At 43.5% G+C, this 15,794-nt stretch overlaps 4 protein-coding genes across 6 annotated transcripts; 3 read left to right on the top strand and 1 right to left on the bottom strand.

Moving 5' to 3' along the window:
- The first annotated feature begins 652 nt into the window (after positions 1 to 652).
- dpagt1 (dolichyl-phosphate (UDP-N-acetylglucosamine) N-acetylglucosaminephosphotransferase 1 (GlcNAc-1-P transferase)) lies at positions 653 to 5,074 on the top strand. Of its 2 annotated transcripts, XM_076749690.1 has the most exons (10): positions 653 to 842; positions 944 to 1,126; positions 1,277 to 1,397; positions 1,496 to 1,709; positions 2,026 to 2,172; positions 2,485 to 2,569; positions 2,675 to 2,863; positions 2,976 to 3,063; positions 3,782 to 3,937; positions 4,026 to 5,074. In XM_076749690.1, the coding sequence occupies exons 2-10, from the start codon at positions 960 to 962 to the stop codon at positions 4,089 to 4,091; spliced, it is 1,233 nt and encodes a 410-aa protein (XP_076605805.1). In that variant the 5' UTR covers positions 653 to 842; positions 944 to 959; the 3' UTR covers positions 4,092 to 5,074. The 2 variants fall into 2 exon arrangements, with proteins under 2 accessions (XP_076605805.1, XP_076605804.1); XM_076749689.1 differs by having other exon boundaries at positions 658 to 1,126.
- Positions 5,075 to 5,504: 430 nt separating this feature from the next.
- hinfp (histone H4 transcription factor) lies at positions 5,505 to 9,901 on the top strand. Its single transcript, XM_076749704.1, has 9 exons — positions 5,505 to 6,007; positions 6,689 to 6,915; positions 7,257 to 7,368; positions 7,489 to 7,641; positions 7,759 to 7,836; positions 8,312 to 8,432; positions 8,545 to 8,683; positions 8,781 to 8,905; positions 9,002 to 9,901. Exons 1-9 carry the CDS (start codon positions 5,851 to 5,853, stop codon positions 9,300 to 9,302), a joined length of 1,413 nt encoding a protein of 470 aa, XP_076605819.1. The 5' UTR covers positions 5,505 to 5,850; the 3' UTR covers positions 9,303 to 9,901.
- A 270-nt stretch (positions 9,902 to 10,171) lies between these two features.
- LOC143332947 (C4b-binding protein) lies at positions 10,172 to 13,238 on the top strand. Of its 2 annotated transcripts, XM_076750824.1 has the most exons (5): positions 10,172 to 10,766; positions 10,992 to 11,156; positions 11,285 to 11,452; positions 11,540 to 11,740; positions 11,936 to 13,238. In XM_076750824.1, exons 1-5 carry the CDS (start codon positions 10,661 to 10,663, stop codon positions 11,947 to 11,949), a joined length of 654 nt encoding a protein of 217 aa, XP_076606939.1. In that variant the 5' UTR covers positions 10,172 to 10,660; the 3' UTR covers positions 11,950 to 13,238. The 2 variants fall into 2 exon arrangements, with proteins under 2 accessions (XP_076606939.1, XP_076606938.1); XM_076750823.1 differs by having other exon boundaries at positions 11,540 to 13,238.
- Positions 13,239 to 13,451: 213 nt separating this feature from the next.
- On the bottom strand, positions 13,452 to 14,589 carry LOC143332490 (cobalamin binding intrinsic factor-like). Its single transcript, XM_076749994.1, has 4 exons — positions 14,507 to 14,589; positions 14,266 to 14,407; positions 14,005 to 14,138; positions 13,452 to 13,597 (listed from the first exon to the last, which is right to left on the bottom strand). The coding sequence occupies exons 1-4, from the start codon at positions 14,580 to 14,582 to the stop codon at positions 13,527 to 13,529; spliced, it is 423 nt and encodes a 140-aa protein (XP_076606109.1). The 5' UTR covers positions 14,583 to 14,589; the 3' UTR covers positions 13,452 to 13,526.
- Positions 14,590 to 15,794: the final 1,205 nt, after the last annotated feature.

Below are 15,794 nucleotides of genomic sequence, written 5' to 3'. Positions count from 1 at the left end.
ATCAGAAATATGTCTCTGCACAATGTCAGAGTCACACGTCCTGGAATTTAAGGAGGCTGCAGTTTTTAATTTAAAAAAATCTTTTATTGAAATGGTGTATTGCCTTCTTCACATTTCCACAAACCCTTCTGTTGTCGAAGATGTTTCTTTTTAGATGTTTATTTATTTGTTTACATCACATATAAACTTGTTTAATTCAAAATTTCACCCTCATTTCTCCCTGCTAAAAGGGTCGTTGGGGGATACAAAATTTAAATTGGTAATGTATGGAAAGAAAGAAAGAAAGAAAGAAAGAAAGAAAGAAAGAAAGAAAGCGCTTTAAAAATCCGTGTAGACAGCAGATGGCAGAGGCTAATTATACCTGTACCAGCGACATGACAACCACAGAAGAAGATGTCACTTCCGTGTCAACACCGGATTGGCGGTGACAGAAAGCTGTTAAAGCGAAACGTTTGTTTACAGGTGTGTCATCTGAGCAGTAACGATATGCAGAAGGGAGCGCCCTAGAAAATAAAGCAAACATACTTATATTTTGTTAAAAGACCAGAAAATATATGCATTCACCACAAAATGCATTTAATATAACCATTGTTGACAGCCAATAACAAGATTTTAAGCAACATTTTATTTTGAAGAGAGACCGGAAGCTCCTCTTTCTCGTGACACTGGGCACTTGGCGGTTAACTGATATGAGACGTAGAGTTAACACAGACAGGCAGTGATCAGCTAATAACGTAAATAACCCGTAATGAAAGATGACATGAATTACCATGGTGACTCGTGGACTTCTTCTTCTTCTTCTACACCGGAATCGCGGAGATGTGTATGGCTCTGAACTAACGGTATGACATGTTTTTACCCCTGTGAAGACAGCCAAAGCTCGTTCATCGATCGTCTGAAGGGGCAACGTCAGATTAGCTAGAAACGAGATTTGATCTGTCAGACACAGACCCGTCAAAATGCCTGGAAACACGTCCCCGGTCCCCGTCCTGCCGCTGGTGATCAGCTGTTTCATGTCGGCGCTCGGCTGCATGGCCACACTGAAACTCATTCCTGCTTTCAAAGACCACTTCATCTCTGCCAGATTGTGCGGAATTGACCTAAACAAAACAACCAAAAAGGAAGTGTGAGTCGTTTTCTCATATATCCCACGATTGTATCGGTCAGTGTGTGTTTTATATTATGTCAGGTGAAGTGTGTGTAGTTTGGACGTCAGATTTTGCTCTTTTTCTGCCCTAATTGTCGCCTTGTTTCTCTTTCTGTTCGCTCTTTGCAGTCCAGAGTCCCAAGGAGTCATCAGTGGGACGGTCTTCCTCATCATCCTCTTCTGCTTCATCCCAGTGCCTTTCCTTAGCTGCTTTGTAGGAGATCAGTGCATGGGCTTCCCACATGATGAGGTGGGTCCATTGATGTAAAGCAAAGCTGTGTGTTTCTCTCCAATCTGAAGTCTGACTCTGTGTTGTTGTTGTTGTTGTTGTTGTTGTTGTTGTTGCAGTTTGTGCAGCTGATTGGTGCACTTCTGGCCATCTGTTGCATGATCTTCCTGGGCTTCGCCGATGATGTGCTGAACCTGCGGTGGAGACACAAGCTCCTGCTTCCCACCATGGCTTCCCTGCCGCTGCTCATGGTGTACTTTACTAACTTTGGCAACACGGTCATCGTGGTGCCCAAGCCCTTCAGAGCCCTGCTTGGGCTGCACTTAGATATGGGTGAGTTGTGCGGTTGTGTCATCCTGCAGCCTCTCCTGGGGGATCCCAAAATGTTCCAAGACCAGATGGGATATACTGTATAATCCCTCAAACCTGATCTTCTTCTGGGGTCTCTACTAATTTTCAGTAAGGAGCCATTGAAAATTAGTCTAGTTAAAATATGAGTCTTTCTCAAAGACATGAAGTAGTTGTCTTGTGCATTTCTGTCCATTATGCTGATGGACATGCATTAAACACACATTATATGAAGTAGGAAATGACACTTCTGTTGCATTCTGTAAATTATGTCGAGTGCTTACTGTTGGATCTTGTGCAGGTATTCTCTACTACGTCTACATGGGTATGCTTGCGGTGTTCTGCACCAACGCCATCAACATCCTCGCGGGAATCAATGGCATCGAGTCAGGTCAAGCCCTGTTCATCTCCGGCTCCATCATCATCTTCAACCTGCTGGAGCTCAGCGGTGTGTGGTTTGTCTCCTTTCTCGCCATCAGCATTACAGATGACACCCTCGACAATGCAGGTCACGTGTGTGATGGATAAGGATAGACAAATTTTACTTTGAAAGGCCTGAAACAAGTGGAAAAAAGTTTGGAAATCAGTGTGGAATTATCATCTTGGCAGAATTTGTCACCCTTTTCAGCCTGAATGTGATACTTTGTTCTTTCTGCATGTGGAAAGTTTCAGTGTCTCTCTCCTGTTACACAATAATTCCTCATAATGTGCAAAATGCTGAGCACTGGTCTGACCTTTGGTTTGTTGTGTTCTCTATCAGGGGATTACCGTGATGACCATGTTTTCTCCCTCTACTTCATGATACCGTTCTTCTTCACCACATTAGCACTTTTTTACCACAACTGGTAAGTTCGACCTGTTACCTGAGGCAGCTTTACTAAAAATACAGAGGGACGCATGACATGTCGATGGCCTTGTATTCTGTCAACTTGCAGCCTGTTTTGTCACAGGTACCCCTCATCTGCGTTTGTGGGAGACACTTTCTGCTACTTTGCCGGGATGACGTTTGCTGTCGTCGGCATCCTGGGACACTTCAGCAAAACAATGCTGCTGTTCTTCATTCCTCAAGTGGTTAACTTTGTCTACTCCCTGCCTCAGCTCTTTCGTATCATCCCCTGTCCCAGACACCGGCTCCCCAGGTAATCTGCCGCTCATGGACTTGTTATCTTTTGATTCATCATCATTTGTGGTGTTTTGTGTACTCAGTCTTTGTTCCTTTTTTCTTTTCCCCAATGTCACTGCTAATGAAAGGCTGAATCCTGACACGGGCAAACTGGGGATGAGCTACTCCAAATTCAAAAGAAAGGACCTCTCTAAATTAGGACACCTCATTCTGACGGTAAAGCTTTTGCACTTATGTATTCTTTTCTTGACCAATTCATGTAAAAATATTCAGAAAATGGTGCAAAACACCTGTCACATTTGTCTGACCAACAGTCAAAAACTCGAAGATATATCATTAAAAATTCTATGAAACAGAGAAAAGCAGCAAATCTTCACACTGGAGGAGCTGGAACTAGAGAATGATTGGCAATTTAACTTGCTAATCCACTGAAATGGGCTAGTCGAAAAATTGCAAATTAATCAAAATGCAAATGAATTTTCTGTCTCTCAACTAATCATTTAATCCGCTAATTGTTTCTGCTAATGCAATGGCATTATTTGGTTCCGATGTAAAACATGGTTGCTCATGTGCTGTATGCACATCTTGCACATCGTACCCACAGTCCAGTACACACATGCAAGGGCTAGCACGTACCCTCAACACATGAAAGCGAGCGGGTAGCATCATGCCTGATTGTGCAGATGCAATAAACCCTCAAACGACAACGCTGGCAGACTTGTTAGCATCGCAGACATGTCTGTCACCCGATAAATCGGAGATGTGCGGAGCAATTCATAGGTCTCATTCCAGATCGCCTGCTGCAAAAGTGCATGTAGGGAGGATTGGTCGAGGTAAGTAAACACACACGCACACACGAGGCCGACCAGTGGCAGGCTTCCAGCTGTGCTTATTGGTTGATGATAATAATAATAATGCCTTTAATCCTCAACAGGTGGCAGAGTTATTGAAGCTGCTAGACGTGCGAAGAGGCCAGGAGGGAGATGATGAATTTATTGAGTGCAACAACATGACCATAATAAATCTGGCCCTGAAATTGCTCGGTCCCACCCATGAGAGAAACCTCACAATCATCATGCTCATCATACAGGTATAAGAGAAGCACCTGCTGTGTCCAAACACCCTGGAATAATGTAGGAGGTTATGAATGTTGATGCTCATTTCTGTGTCTCTCTCAGGTGATGGGCAGCGCAGTGGCTTTTGGGATCCGTTATCACCTGGTGCGTCTTTTCTACGACGTCTAGACGGCTCTCGAGCAAAGGGGAGAAAATGACGGACTGAGAAAATATGATATTGTTATGGAACTATTTTACAGGCTCATGGTCCATCTGTCATTTTTCTGCCTCAGACTCTACTTGCAGTGAAGACCCAGAGCAAGGTTTAAAGCTCTGTTTCTCTTTGTAGAACGGTTTGACATATAAGCATAAGCAGCAGCAGTAGTGCTGGTTGTTGTCCTGGTTTTTGGTAATTACAAGCAGGAAAAGGAGCCCGGGTCTTAATCATCTCGTGTGCCCACTCTGAAAGTATATTTTTATACTTGGTTTTTTAATGGAAAAGTGCAGTAAGTGAGGATGACTTTTGGTCTTCAGGGCAGCCGGAATCAGTGGCGGACCGCTACTAAATTCTCACCATTTCATACCAGATTTCTGGATGTAGAAGTGCCCTAAAATATTCACAGTGGTCTGCTGCTTGACTCTGCTGCTGAAGCAAAAATGTACCCACCCATGTACCCATTTCATCCACACTCATAACTATCAATCCATATACTACGGGTGGGAAAGTTGGCATCTTTTGTTTGTTTGTTTACCTCTTAAAAAATGCACACAGAATGGTGGTTGTGAAGAAAAGCAGCAAAAACATAATGAGGTGAGAATCAGTCTGCAAGTGATCACGGGGAATTAGGTGGTGACAGGTATATATATTGGATATTGGATAAGAAGTGATGAAGTCAGATTATAGTGTCTGGATTGTTGTAAAAGATAATTAAGGTCTATGGAAGGTGAAGGGGTGGGAATTGATTGTTTATGCCTTTCTTGGTATTATTGGATACATACAGTAACTGTATTTTTACTGACTGATGTGTTTTCCTCCCAAGGGTTCAGCAGACATGACAATGTGAAGTCAACTGGCACTGGACTATTTTGTTTAGGAATGTAACTCCAAGTGACAAACTGTTTACTGTTCAGATGGAAGGCTCAAATTGAGAAATAAAACTTGATCAAAACATTGTGTGAAGATTGTGCCATTATTTGCAGCGGTTTAAGAAGTATTTGGTTTCTTAATCAGAAGTAGCAATAACAAAAATATATAAAGAAAATATTGTTATCAGATTTCAGTCCTCAGTCCAATCTAGAATCGACTGGGGTCTTGGTGTTGGGTGTTCTAATCTGTAACACTGTAACACAACACTGCATGTTTTGTATTTAAACCTGTAATCTGTAAATTGTAACTATAACTGCCAAATAAATGTAGTGGAGAACGTATGAAGTAGCGTACAATGAAAATACTCAGGTAAAGTGAAACTACTTCATAATTGCACTCAAGTGCAGTGCTTGCGTAAATGTACTTAAAGTACATTAGTACATTAGTGGAAAAACCCGAAGTCAAAAGGAGAATTGGAGGCGGAACATATTACACCCGGAACTATTGCAGTACGCGTTGTTTCCGGAGTGACACCTGCGCTGCACGTAGCCCGCGTTGACTTGCTAAAACAATTCCCGTGTTTTCTACGTGTTAGTGCCTTCAATTAGCGACATATAGCGTTGAAACTCGTATCCAAGGAATATTTTGACGCGTTTTAGTTTGTCAAAGTGTTCCAATATGAAGTTTCTGAAGCATTGTCAGAGCTGGTAAATGTTTCAGAGACACTGGTCACTGTGGCCAACCAGTATCCGGTGTTAGCTAGCAGCCTGTATGCTTCAGGTGGTGGTCAATCCTGGGCGACGTTTGTAGTTTCAGCCCGTTGAAAACGCACTACATTCAGCCCACCTCTGACTCAGAGAGATGCCGCCCAACAAACGGATCCATAAGAAAACACTGAAGTTGGAGTGTGAATGGAGTTCGTGTCAGGAGTCGTTCAGTCGGATGGAGAACTTCTGCAAGCATGCGGAGGGTCACCTTACTGCTCTGAACATGGCGGAGGAGGATGAAGAAGTAGAAGGTGAGGAGTTTTTAGTATTAGAAATCAAACTATCTGTCTGTGTGTTTTTTTTTTTTTTTTTTTTAGAACGCACTAGCACAATTTACTTCACATGTGCAACCTGGAAGTAGTGAGACACTGACTCACCTGTCATTGATCTGGCTCTGAACAAATGTGCGTTGGAATGAAATGAAACAATGGCTGAGGGTGAAGAGTGCTTATCTTTAATGTCTTGACAGCGTGACTCTCTTCAATTGCAAAGTCACCTGCCTTACCTCAGTGTCACTGAGCATCTGTTTCACTTGCTAAAGACCTGACTGAAGGCAAAATGGCCCCACAGGTATGAAGTGAATCTATCTGCAGCTTGAGGCCTGACAGACCACCACCAGGAAGTGTGTCCTCGTGTCTGTGTAGGTTGTAAACCTGATTACAAAGGATTTGCAGCCAAATATTAATTGTGATGTCTCCATGTACCTTTAACTAAATACATCTTGTCTCCCTGCTCCTGTTTTGATGAAAATCTTAACACCCTCAAATTATAGCTGTAATCTTCTACCTCAGCCAAATAGTTGTTGCTTCATTTTACATCTCATGTGTTGCAGTGTTGTTAAATGCGTAATTTAAACAAGAAATACTTGTGCTATGCGTAGCCCCAAAAAGGATGACGCCTACTAATACAAACTCTTTACTTTTTGTGCCAAGGGGAGAGAAACTGTCTTTGGAGAGACTGTGGCTTCTGTTCTGTGGAGGGTCCTGAAGAGCTGCGAAGACATCTGTTCTTTCACTGTTACCACACTAAGTTGAAGCAGTTGGGTCAGCAGGTGCTTAACGCCCAGCCGGAAATGGGCACCTGCTCCATCGGCTACCACAACCGCAACAGCATCCCTGAAATCCCAGACAATTTTATCTGCCTTTGGGAGGAATGTGAGGTAAACATGGCAGAGGCCACCTTCTCACATGCAGACATACTTTGCATGCTTCAGCTAATGCATATCCATGAGGTATAGAAAGTAAAGTCTACATCTGTGACTCTTCACTTAGTCGTCGCGGATTCACTTGCCTTTATAAATTCACTGCATGCAAGAATTTGATTTTTTTAGAAGCTAAGCAGTTCAACAACAGTGACTTGGCTGCCAGGAGCACACAGTTGGGATAAGTGGGAAGATTTCTTCCTTTCAAGTGTCTGTGAAGTAGAACTTAAACTTTTGTCTTCATGAACTCTAAACATTTCTGGCTATGTGTTTCTTCTTTCTTTGCTTGTTTGTTAAAGCAACCACCATACGAAAACCCAGAGTGGTTCTATCGCCACGTAGAGATGCATGGCCTGTGCATGGATGTGCCAGCAGGAGACTGTGAATTCCCAATACGCTGTGGGTGGAAAGGTACTGCGTTCAACATGGTGTATCTCATGATTAGAGCTCACAAATTTAATATGGTGATTACATTTTCTTCTTGGTAGTAAGACTGTGGGATTGTTGAGGTCTGAGCCTGTCGCTCCACAGATTGCGAAGCCACTGCTAAAGGGCGTCCGAAGCTGCGGGAGCACCTGCGGAGCCACACCCAGGAGAAGGTTGTGGCATGTCCAGGCTGTGGGGGGATGTACGCCAACAACACCAAGTTCTTTGACCACATCATAAGACAGAACGCCATGGAAGGTAAAGACCAGTCAGAATTATGACAAGATAAACAGCAATGATTGCAACTTTTTTTAGGTTCAGATTGTGTCAATCAGTAATTGTTGCTTTGTGTGCTTGTGTGCATGTTTGCTGTAGGTCAGAGGTTCCAGTGTTCTCACTGTTCCAAACGTTTTGCAACAGAACGACTACTGAGAGACCACATGAGAACCCACGGTCAGTCCTGCAGCCACTGTGCTGTCAGTGTTACTAGTTGTTCTTAATGTGGACTGAGGAGAACGTAAAAGACCACACTGCTGTTTTTGTGTGACTTCAAAGCACACAAAGTTTGTTCTACTAACAAAAATGAATACCATTTTCCAAACCATGCCTTAGACCCTGCTTCCAGCTCATGCACATATGAAATGACACCTGACAACTGACTGGTATCATGAAATGCTCTGAGCACACTAAGCTCTGAGCTGGATGTCTGTGTTGTTATAGCAGTGTCAAGTTTTAATGTAAATTATTTCACCAGTATTTTTTGTCTTGAAGCATAAATAAAAAGCCTTTTGTGCCGTCTGTTTTTGACCATGTGATACACTTTGATGTCCAAGTGAGTGAGGCAATTCTTCTGACAACAAACAGCTCTGCAGTCTCATTAGATCATTTTAATCTGATCACTGCTTTGTCTTTTTCTGGTTTGGTACAGTGAGTCACTACAAATGCCCGCTGTGTGACATGACGTGTCCATCGCCGTCTTCACTGCGCAACCATGTTAAGTTCCGCCACAGTAACGAGAAGCCATACAGCTGTGAATACTGTGAATACAGGTATCACATCCTCTCAAGCTGCAGCAATGCAAAGCAAGATTAGGCTGTAACAGACACACTTGCATCCTTTTTTTCTTAATGCTTGATTACACACTTGATTTTGCGTTTGCAGGTGCAAGAATCTAGTCGACTTGCGCAAACACCTGGATAGCCACAGCAGCGAGCCGGCATTCCACTGCGAGGTTCCCGGCTGCGACTTCACCTCTCGTACCCTGGTGACCATGAAGATTCACCACAAAAAAGAGCATGAGGTGAAAGAGGGGATCCTTTAAGTTATTGTTCGTTTGCACTCAGATGGGGATTTTTGATGTCACCTGTAGCTCTCTAATGTTTCCTTTCTGTAATCAGGGGAATTTTGTAGCTCGTTATAAGTGCCATGTGTGCGATCAGTGCTTCACCAGGGGCAACAACCTAACTGTTCACCTGCACAAAAAGCACCAATTCAAATGGCCATCTGGACACCCCAGGTTCAGGTAAGTCCTCGCATTTACAAATCAATCAATCCAAGATTGCTGATTTTACAATGATGGGATGATGCATCACTCACGGTCTCTCCGCCACTCGGTCAGGTACAAGGAGCATGAGGACGGCTTCTTGCGGCTGCAGCTGATTCGCTACGAGAGCGTGGAGCTGACAGAGCAGCTGATGAGGGAAAGACAAAATAGGCAAGCAGATGAGGATGAGGACGATGGCCACGCTGAGGGTCACGAGCTGGATGAAGAGTCCCAGGGTGCGCCTCCTTCAGAGCTGCAGGTGGAACTGAGAGGGGTGCTGTTGGAGGAACAAAGGACCGAGGAGCCATCCATCAGCGCTGAGGAGGGCAGTCAGGAAGACGGCATGTTGTACGTTCTCACTGGAGGCTTGTCGTGAACAGGAGGACTCTGTCATGCAGCAGCTCCAGGATACTGCTCAGCAGCAAGGAAGGCAGATGGTTCCGTCTACATAGCCAATACATGACAGGACATTCTGTAACCAGCTGTGCTGTTTCAGATACATGGCAAACATATGAAGAATCTTAAGCACTTAAAAGAAGTTAATACGTCTAACTGAAGGTATGTGTACTCCATGACGACCCGTATTGAGCCTATATTAGGTAATAACCCTGTTTTAATGTGTTTTGTTCAGTAGTGTTGATCTTGTGGATAACCTATTTGACAGTACTTTTAGATTATTTTAAATGAATTCATTGTACCTCATACTCTAACATCTTCAGACTGACAGTTGAATGGACACTAATGCTGCACTGCCTGGTGTGTTGTCATTCTCTTTTGAAAGCTGTCCCAAGTTCAGTAATACATCAACACGATGCCATCAGAATGGTTAATGTTCAGCAGAGGGCCCTACCTCATTAGATGAGTGTGTATTTTTTTGATGCTTGAATAAACTTGACAAAATGTTTGCAAAAATCACATTTCAAATATTTTTTTTTGTCTTTAATGTGGCACAATAAAATGTTTTCTGTAATGCACAAAATTCAGCACAATTACTTTTAATTAGTCATTAACAGAGGAAAATGCATCATCCTATAGTCATCGTTTACAGCTCACTACACACTTCCTGTATGGCGCCCCCTGCTGGATGCAGTTGCTCCACTGCAGCCTGATAATATCAGGCTCTCCTAGAACAGACATGTTATTATCTAAAATCTATTGGCTTGGCTTTTAGTAGACAAACTGATTAGGTGACTAAACTGAATTGTTGTCTCCCCATTATTCAACCTCATCAACTTACTTTCCTCCATTAGATAAAAGCCTCATTTTAAGGCCAAAAAATCTGTCTTTGTTTTTGATTCTACTGCTCAAAGGTACACACACGTACAGTATCAGTGCTTTAATGGCAGATACTACAAATTACTGCTTTTCTCCACAGTACCCATGACAATACAATGTGATCTCGTCCCCCTCTTTTTTTTGATGTTGAGAAGCTCTGGTGATTAGGTGACTTAAATCATGACAAACCTCGGCCAAAGCAGCGTATCCAGTCACAGCATGACATACAGCACGCAGTGGCATTAGCTGTGTGTTGAAGATTAAGCAGTACACACAGCTTAGTCTCAGTATTACCGCTCTCTGCAGCCAGTGAACTCTACTCGGACAGCTTCTAATGGCGTCATGTCTGTTGATTTTGCAAATAAGAGGATGCGTAGAATGTTGCTGGACAGAGACATGACTTCGACTCAGATCCCAGATCCGTCTGCAGCTTTTCACACACACTGACTGCATCAGAGGATGGGCACTGTGAGGTTATATCCACTGCTGCTGCTGCTGCTGTTTGGGTCCTCCAAAAGAGCCATTTCTCAGTTTCCTGGATGGACTGGAGAGGTGGAAGTTAGTGGTAAGACCTCCTATAATGCCAGCATACTGTTATTTTTCAATCATTTTCTGGTCTCTAAGTAATGGGACAGTATTTATGGATCCCTATACAATGACAACAATAGCTTTCTTAATCTTAGCCTTGAATCCTGAAAATATCTCCATTTTGTTTTTCTGTATTATATTGATGTTTGAGACCTGTCCAGTTGTTGTGTATGACAAAACTCCTAAAAATGTTTCACTGCAGGTGAGACAGAATGGATTCCACAACCAGATTTCATAGACGACATCTATTGGTCTGGGGTAGCACCGCTTTGTTTAGGAGGCTGTAAGGCGCGGCACCAGGAGCTGAGGAGAGATAGCTGTGGAGACTCGAGCTGCTGCTGGCTCGGCTACAAGTCCCTGTGCAGAGGTGAGACCACCACAACAATGACATTAGGTAGAACCCCTTAAACACAGTAAACCTGAAGTCATCCTGTCTGATCAGCCTGTTGTGGAGCTTCGTGTCATGCTTTGTGTTTCCTTCACTTTGCACGGCAGTGAACTGTGGGAGGCCAGATGTGGACTATAATGGAGTAGTGTATGGTAACGACTGGTGGGTGGGCTCTGTGGTGAGGTACACCTGTCGCTCCGGCTTCATGCTGGTGGGAAGTCCTACCAGATCTTGCCAGCCTAATGGCCTCTGGACCCCGAAACCTCTCTGCCTCCGTGAGTAAACACTGACCACCATCACACAAAGACTCTATCCTTGAACCTTTTCTCTTATCACATGATTTCTCTCTGCCTGTCTGTAAGGAATGTGTCAGAGGGGACGCATTGAGATCAGTGAGAGGGAGCTCAATGGGACGTGCAACTCCACCTGCGCATATAAGAGCTACTTCGGCCCACCCAAACAAGGCTGCACCCGGATAGACAACTGCAGGAAGAAGGAGACCGGCTGGAAACGCTTCTTTTCACAGTGTGTCCCTTGCATTTGTGACTGCGCTTTATCATGTGGTGAGTCGCCTCCAAACCACACAGTCAGGCCTGAATGAAAGACTTATTGAACTGATGTAATGTGAGCATGTTGCAGTGTTGTCTCAGTGCAAATACACATGAATGTGGTTAATTATGTTATCGCTTTAAGCATGAATTTGGCGCCTTTCTTTGAGGAATTCCGTGCAAAGAACTCTATTGCCTTTTTATTTTTAGCATCTACAGTCTGAAGCATGGTGAATACACTGTGTGGACTGCACAGTGAGACATCAGATGAAGAGGAAATGCACACACAGCTTCAACACCACAGAGCCATACTACGCTGCTTCATCCAATTATGTGGACAAATCAGTGGACCAAAATCTGGGTGTTCACAGACATTCATTTTAATCTCTGGTACACTGAAGCCAACAATGTCTCCTCGCTTTCTATTTATAGGATGTTACACTATGACGAGAAGATTTCAGTGCCTGAGGTTCAAATCCCTCTGAGTCGGCGATGAATTATAAGCAAAGCAGAACTGCTAAATTCTGTGTAAGGCGGCAACAGGGTCAGAAAAGAAAAGTGAGGTGAATTTTGCTCGGTTAAAGCAGTCTGAGAGGCCGTGTCTGACTTGAGGCCAATAATTGAAATTCTTAAAATAAAAAGTTGAGCCTGAGTTGCCGGGTGGCTGAGGTCTGTTTTTTAATAAGAGCTCATCTCAGGCAAATGCTTGTTCACAGGACGGTGCTTTGGAGCTCAGACAGTTTTCGCTGGTTGCCTGAATTGGTGCTGTAATGTCATGTCACAGATTACACCGACCAGGAACGTCTCACACATGTGTCTGTGACACCTTTCTAAGAGAAAGGCAGAAATAAAGATTAAGACAAGGAGAGAGGGAAGTGAAACCTCAGAGATTAGCGCCTCTGCCTCATCGCTGCTCCTCTCAGTCCATCTGTCCTGGAAGGAGATGAAACCTTAATCTTGTTACAAAGGGAGGGACTTCGGTCAGGGAGCTCAAGGGTCACAGTTAACACGAAGAGTGTCGTAGAACCTGCAGGCAAAGTGTTCTCATAGATAGTAGACTGTGCTCTGTTTTAATATTAAAATTTGTAGAAAAATAGCACTGATTATCTATTTTCCTTGTAATTTCTTTACTTTTTATATCGATGTATAAGTGTGAATATGATGATAGTGCATGTGAGAGGAAGAAAAAGGAAAAGACACTGCTGCCAAGTCAAAGCATCCGCACTGCAAACACCCAGTCCATTTCAATGCTTCACTCACACCTTCCACCGAATTCAAAGCTTGAATGTGCAGCAGACTTTAAGCTGTCATGTGCTGAACAATGTTGCCACTCATACCAGTTGTGTGCATGTTACTCAGCCCTCAAACGACTGTGATGGTCAGTGTACTTCCTGGCATGTGACATTTCTCCTTATATATCGAAGTAGTAATCATTCTTGGTACCATATATACTATATTTTTAAAGTCAAATAATAATTCAGACTAACTCAAAGATGACATCACTGTACAAACACTCCCAAAATGTAAATAAATGTCTGTATTTTTCAACCAGTGCCACTATATTTGTCATGTTTTGCAAGCCAGTTGGGTGGAGCTGATGCAGACTCACTAGCTTTGATTTGATAAATGACATTGCTCCTGAAATCCTCTAGATGTTGCTATTTTGTTTATTCTCACAGCATTTAGCACCACTTTGCAATTCACAGGAACTTGATAATGCAGAAATGAAAGATGAACTGAAAGTTAATCCTCTGCCACATCTGATCCTGAAGAGTGATGGTGAAACACTTCAGCTGGTTCGTCACTGCCGGGGCCAGGTGCTGAACCTGAGGATGATGTGTTCGTTTGCTTTGGGTTTGTAGCAGCCAAGTCCTGTGAGAAAGGAAACATTTGGATCAGAGTTGACACACGATCGCAGATTCTCAGAGGAGCTCAGCTGTGCTGCTCAGTGATACGGAGTTCTTGCAGCAATAGCCAATTAGAAGATAATGAAGCGCTATTAATACATCCTCTTTACTCCAAAAACCAAAGAAGCATGCTAAAATAATCAAAATTACTGACTAGAATTATGTCTGCCTGCTTATGAGCTGCAGAAATCGCACCAAATATATCTAAGACAGAGAGTGACTAATATCATCACAACAATAAGATTTTAGAATAATCACACTAAAGAACATCCGGAGGCAATAAGTGAAAGGACAGCCAATTCTCCTGCCTCATTACAGCTCATTAAGTCTTCGTCAGATATGCCATATTGAAACTCTGGAGAGGATACTCACCCACATCCAGCCTGTTGTACTCTCCTGAGCTTTCTGCCAGGATCTCCCAGTACGTCTGCTCATGCTCACTCCCTGATATTCCATTCACACTCTCCAGCAACAGGCCGAAGTCTGGGTCCTCCTTCACTGTGAACCTGGCAGTGCACACAGAGTCAGGACACGTGTCACCCGCCTGAATATGTAGGAGAAACAGCTGAGCCACAGTAAAGAATAAAGGATGATGTGCAGAGATATTAAAGGAGAACTCATGGGTGGTCACACTTGAAGTCGTGCTGCATTTCCTGCAGTCTCCTCAGAGCGCCCAGCAGCACACCTCCCTCCACCACAGAGCTGAAGTATGTCTCAGGAGTGATGTTAGACAGCACATTCTCCACAGAGAGTATGACAGGAAGAGTCGCAGGACCTGCATGCCATGTTATATTCAGTTAGACTGATGCTGTGTGTGATACAAACAAAAAAAAGTAATTTAAGTTTCAATTTTTACATGATCTAAAATATTCACCTGTATGTGTGAGAGCTCCTCGTGTCAACAACAGCAGAGAGGCCACAGAGAGGAGAGCAGCTGTTCTGAGTGCCATCCTGTGCAATCTATTCCCTTCAGATGTCTAATAATACTGCAGCTCAGTACTTATAGCGCCTAACCCTCATTTGTGTGCTCACTCCAGTCCACCTTCACTCCTGCAGTCCACATGTAACTTTGCAAAGACATCTTTGTCGTGTGTGCCTCGGTGTTTGCTCGGTCACTGTTAATGTGTCGCTCATGAATAGACAAACGCTGTTATCTCTGGAATGACTTAATGATCATTTGGTTGATTAATGATCTGCCTTGTGGTGCCTCAGAAGGCGTGAGCGAGACTGGTTGGCTGTTTTTATAGAACTTATGCATGCAAACATAACTCTATTCTACAGAGAATGTAGGAAAGGTCATCCCTCTTTCCACAAGGCAAATATTACATTATGCAATCAGGATTTGGCCTTTGAAGTAAAATAATAGATTGAAGCAGCACCTCCATAGCAGCCTTATCAGTCAAGCTTGAAAATGGCCATGCACCACATTTGCTGGACCCAAATAACAAAGCATTCATCTTTATTTTAGATAGCGACCTGTCTCCATCAAACAAAGGCTGAATTATAGCAAAAAAAAAAAAAAAAAAAAAAAAAATCAAATCTGTGGCTTGCAACATAATGCAAACCTATGTTGATTTACAGGTCTAATCATATATAAGCTTTACAATCAGTGTGATGGACCCAGGTTTGCATGCTTTGCTTTTCTGTCTCTGTGAATATGGTCCCGCTTGGTAGTATAAAAAACTAAATCACAGAGAGGAAGAGAGATGGGTTGCTGTGATGGGAAATTGCTCATGTGGCGACGTGAGGCTCGTTTTAAATTGGTCTGATTAAGAGGCAGGTACGATTGGCTAAAAATGGTTTTGATTTCCTCTCAGGGGTGATGTAAGGCATGTAGGGCCCGCTTGAACGCGAGTAACCCCGTCTGTTTTACCGAAAATAACCCGGGCACTGCAGCATCAGCACCAGGCAGCTGCGCAGGTGCGGCCTTTAAAGAGACAGCGGGGCCTAAAATCTCAAACCGTTTCCTCATGTTTATACTGTCTGTCCACAGCAGTGCACAGACAGCGGTGGAGCCCGAACCCATCATCTGTTTCAGTATTATGTGGGAAGATGAGAGATGGGGGAAAATTCACAGCGGAGCTCTGTCCTTATTCCAATGGGTTATTCCCATTTCTCTCATTTCCCCAGTGACAACAGCCCAAGTCGCCCCGAGAATAGAA

The sequence above is a fragment of the Chaetodon auriga genome, chromosome 15 (assembly GCF_051107435.1).
Source record: "Chaetodon auriga isolate fChaAug3 chromosome 15, fChaAug3.hap1, whole genome shotgun sequence".
Lineage (NCBI taxonomy): Eukaryota > Metazoa > Chordata > Actinopteri > Chaetodontiformes > Chaetodontidae > Chaetodon > Chaetodon auriga.
Note: the sequence above shows the minus strand (reverse complement) of the source record. Positions and strands in the feature narration are given on the sequence as shown.

Bases quoted from the DNA above. Each gene is read 5' to 3' on its own strand.
- LOC143332947 (XM_076750823.1), top strand. From the start codon at position 10,661: ATGGGCACTGTGAGGTTATATCCACTGCTGCTGCTGCTGCTGTTTGGG. The intron at 10,767-10,991 runs GTAAGACCTCCT...GTTTCACTGCAG, and splicing joins TGGAGAGGTGGAAGTTAGTG to GTGAGACAGAATGGATTCCA. The intron at 11,453-11,539 runs GTGAGTAAACAC...CCTGTCTGTAAG, and splicing joins CCCGAAACCTCTCTGCCTCC to GAATGTGTCAGAGGGGACGC.
- dpagt1 (XM_076749690.1), top strand. From the start codon at position 960: ATGCCTGGAAACACGTCCCCGGTCCCCGTCCTGCCGCTGGTGATCAGC. The intron at 2,173-2,484 runs GTGTGTGGTTTG...GTTCTCTATCAG, and splicing joins CAACCTGCTGGAGCTCAGCG to GGGATTACCGTGATGACCAT. The intron at 2,864-2,975 runs GTAATCTGCCGC...TGCTAATGAAAG, and splicing joins CCCAGACACCGGCTCCCCAG to GCTGAATCCTGACACGGGCA.
- hinfp (XM_076749704.1), top strand. From the start codon at position 5,851: ATGCCGCCCAACAAACGGATCCATAAGAAAACACTGAAGTTGGAGTGT. The intron at 7,642-7,758 runs GTAAAGACCAGT...TGTTTGCTGTAG, and splicing joins AAGACAGAACGCCATGGAAG to GTCAGAGGTTCCAGTGTTCT. The intron at 8,433-8,544 runs GTATCACATCCT...TTGCGTTTGCAG, and splicing joins TGTGAATACTGTGAATACAG to GTGCAAGAATCTAGTCGACT.
- LOC143332490 (XM_076749994.1), bottom strand. From the start codon at position 14,582: ATGGCACTCAGAACAGCTGCTCTCCTCTCTGTGGCCTCTCTGCTGTTG. The intron at 14,408-14,506 runs GTGAATATTTTA...CATGGCATGCAG, and splicing joins AGGAGCTCTCACACATACAG to GTCCTGCGACTCTTCCTGTC. The intron at 13,598-14,004 runs GTGAGTATCCTC...CCTTTCTCACAG, and splicing joins GTACAACAGGCTGGATGTGG to GACTTGGCTGCTACAAACCC.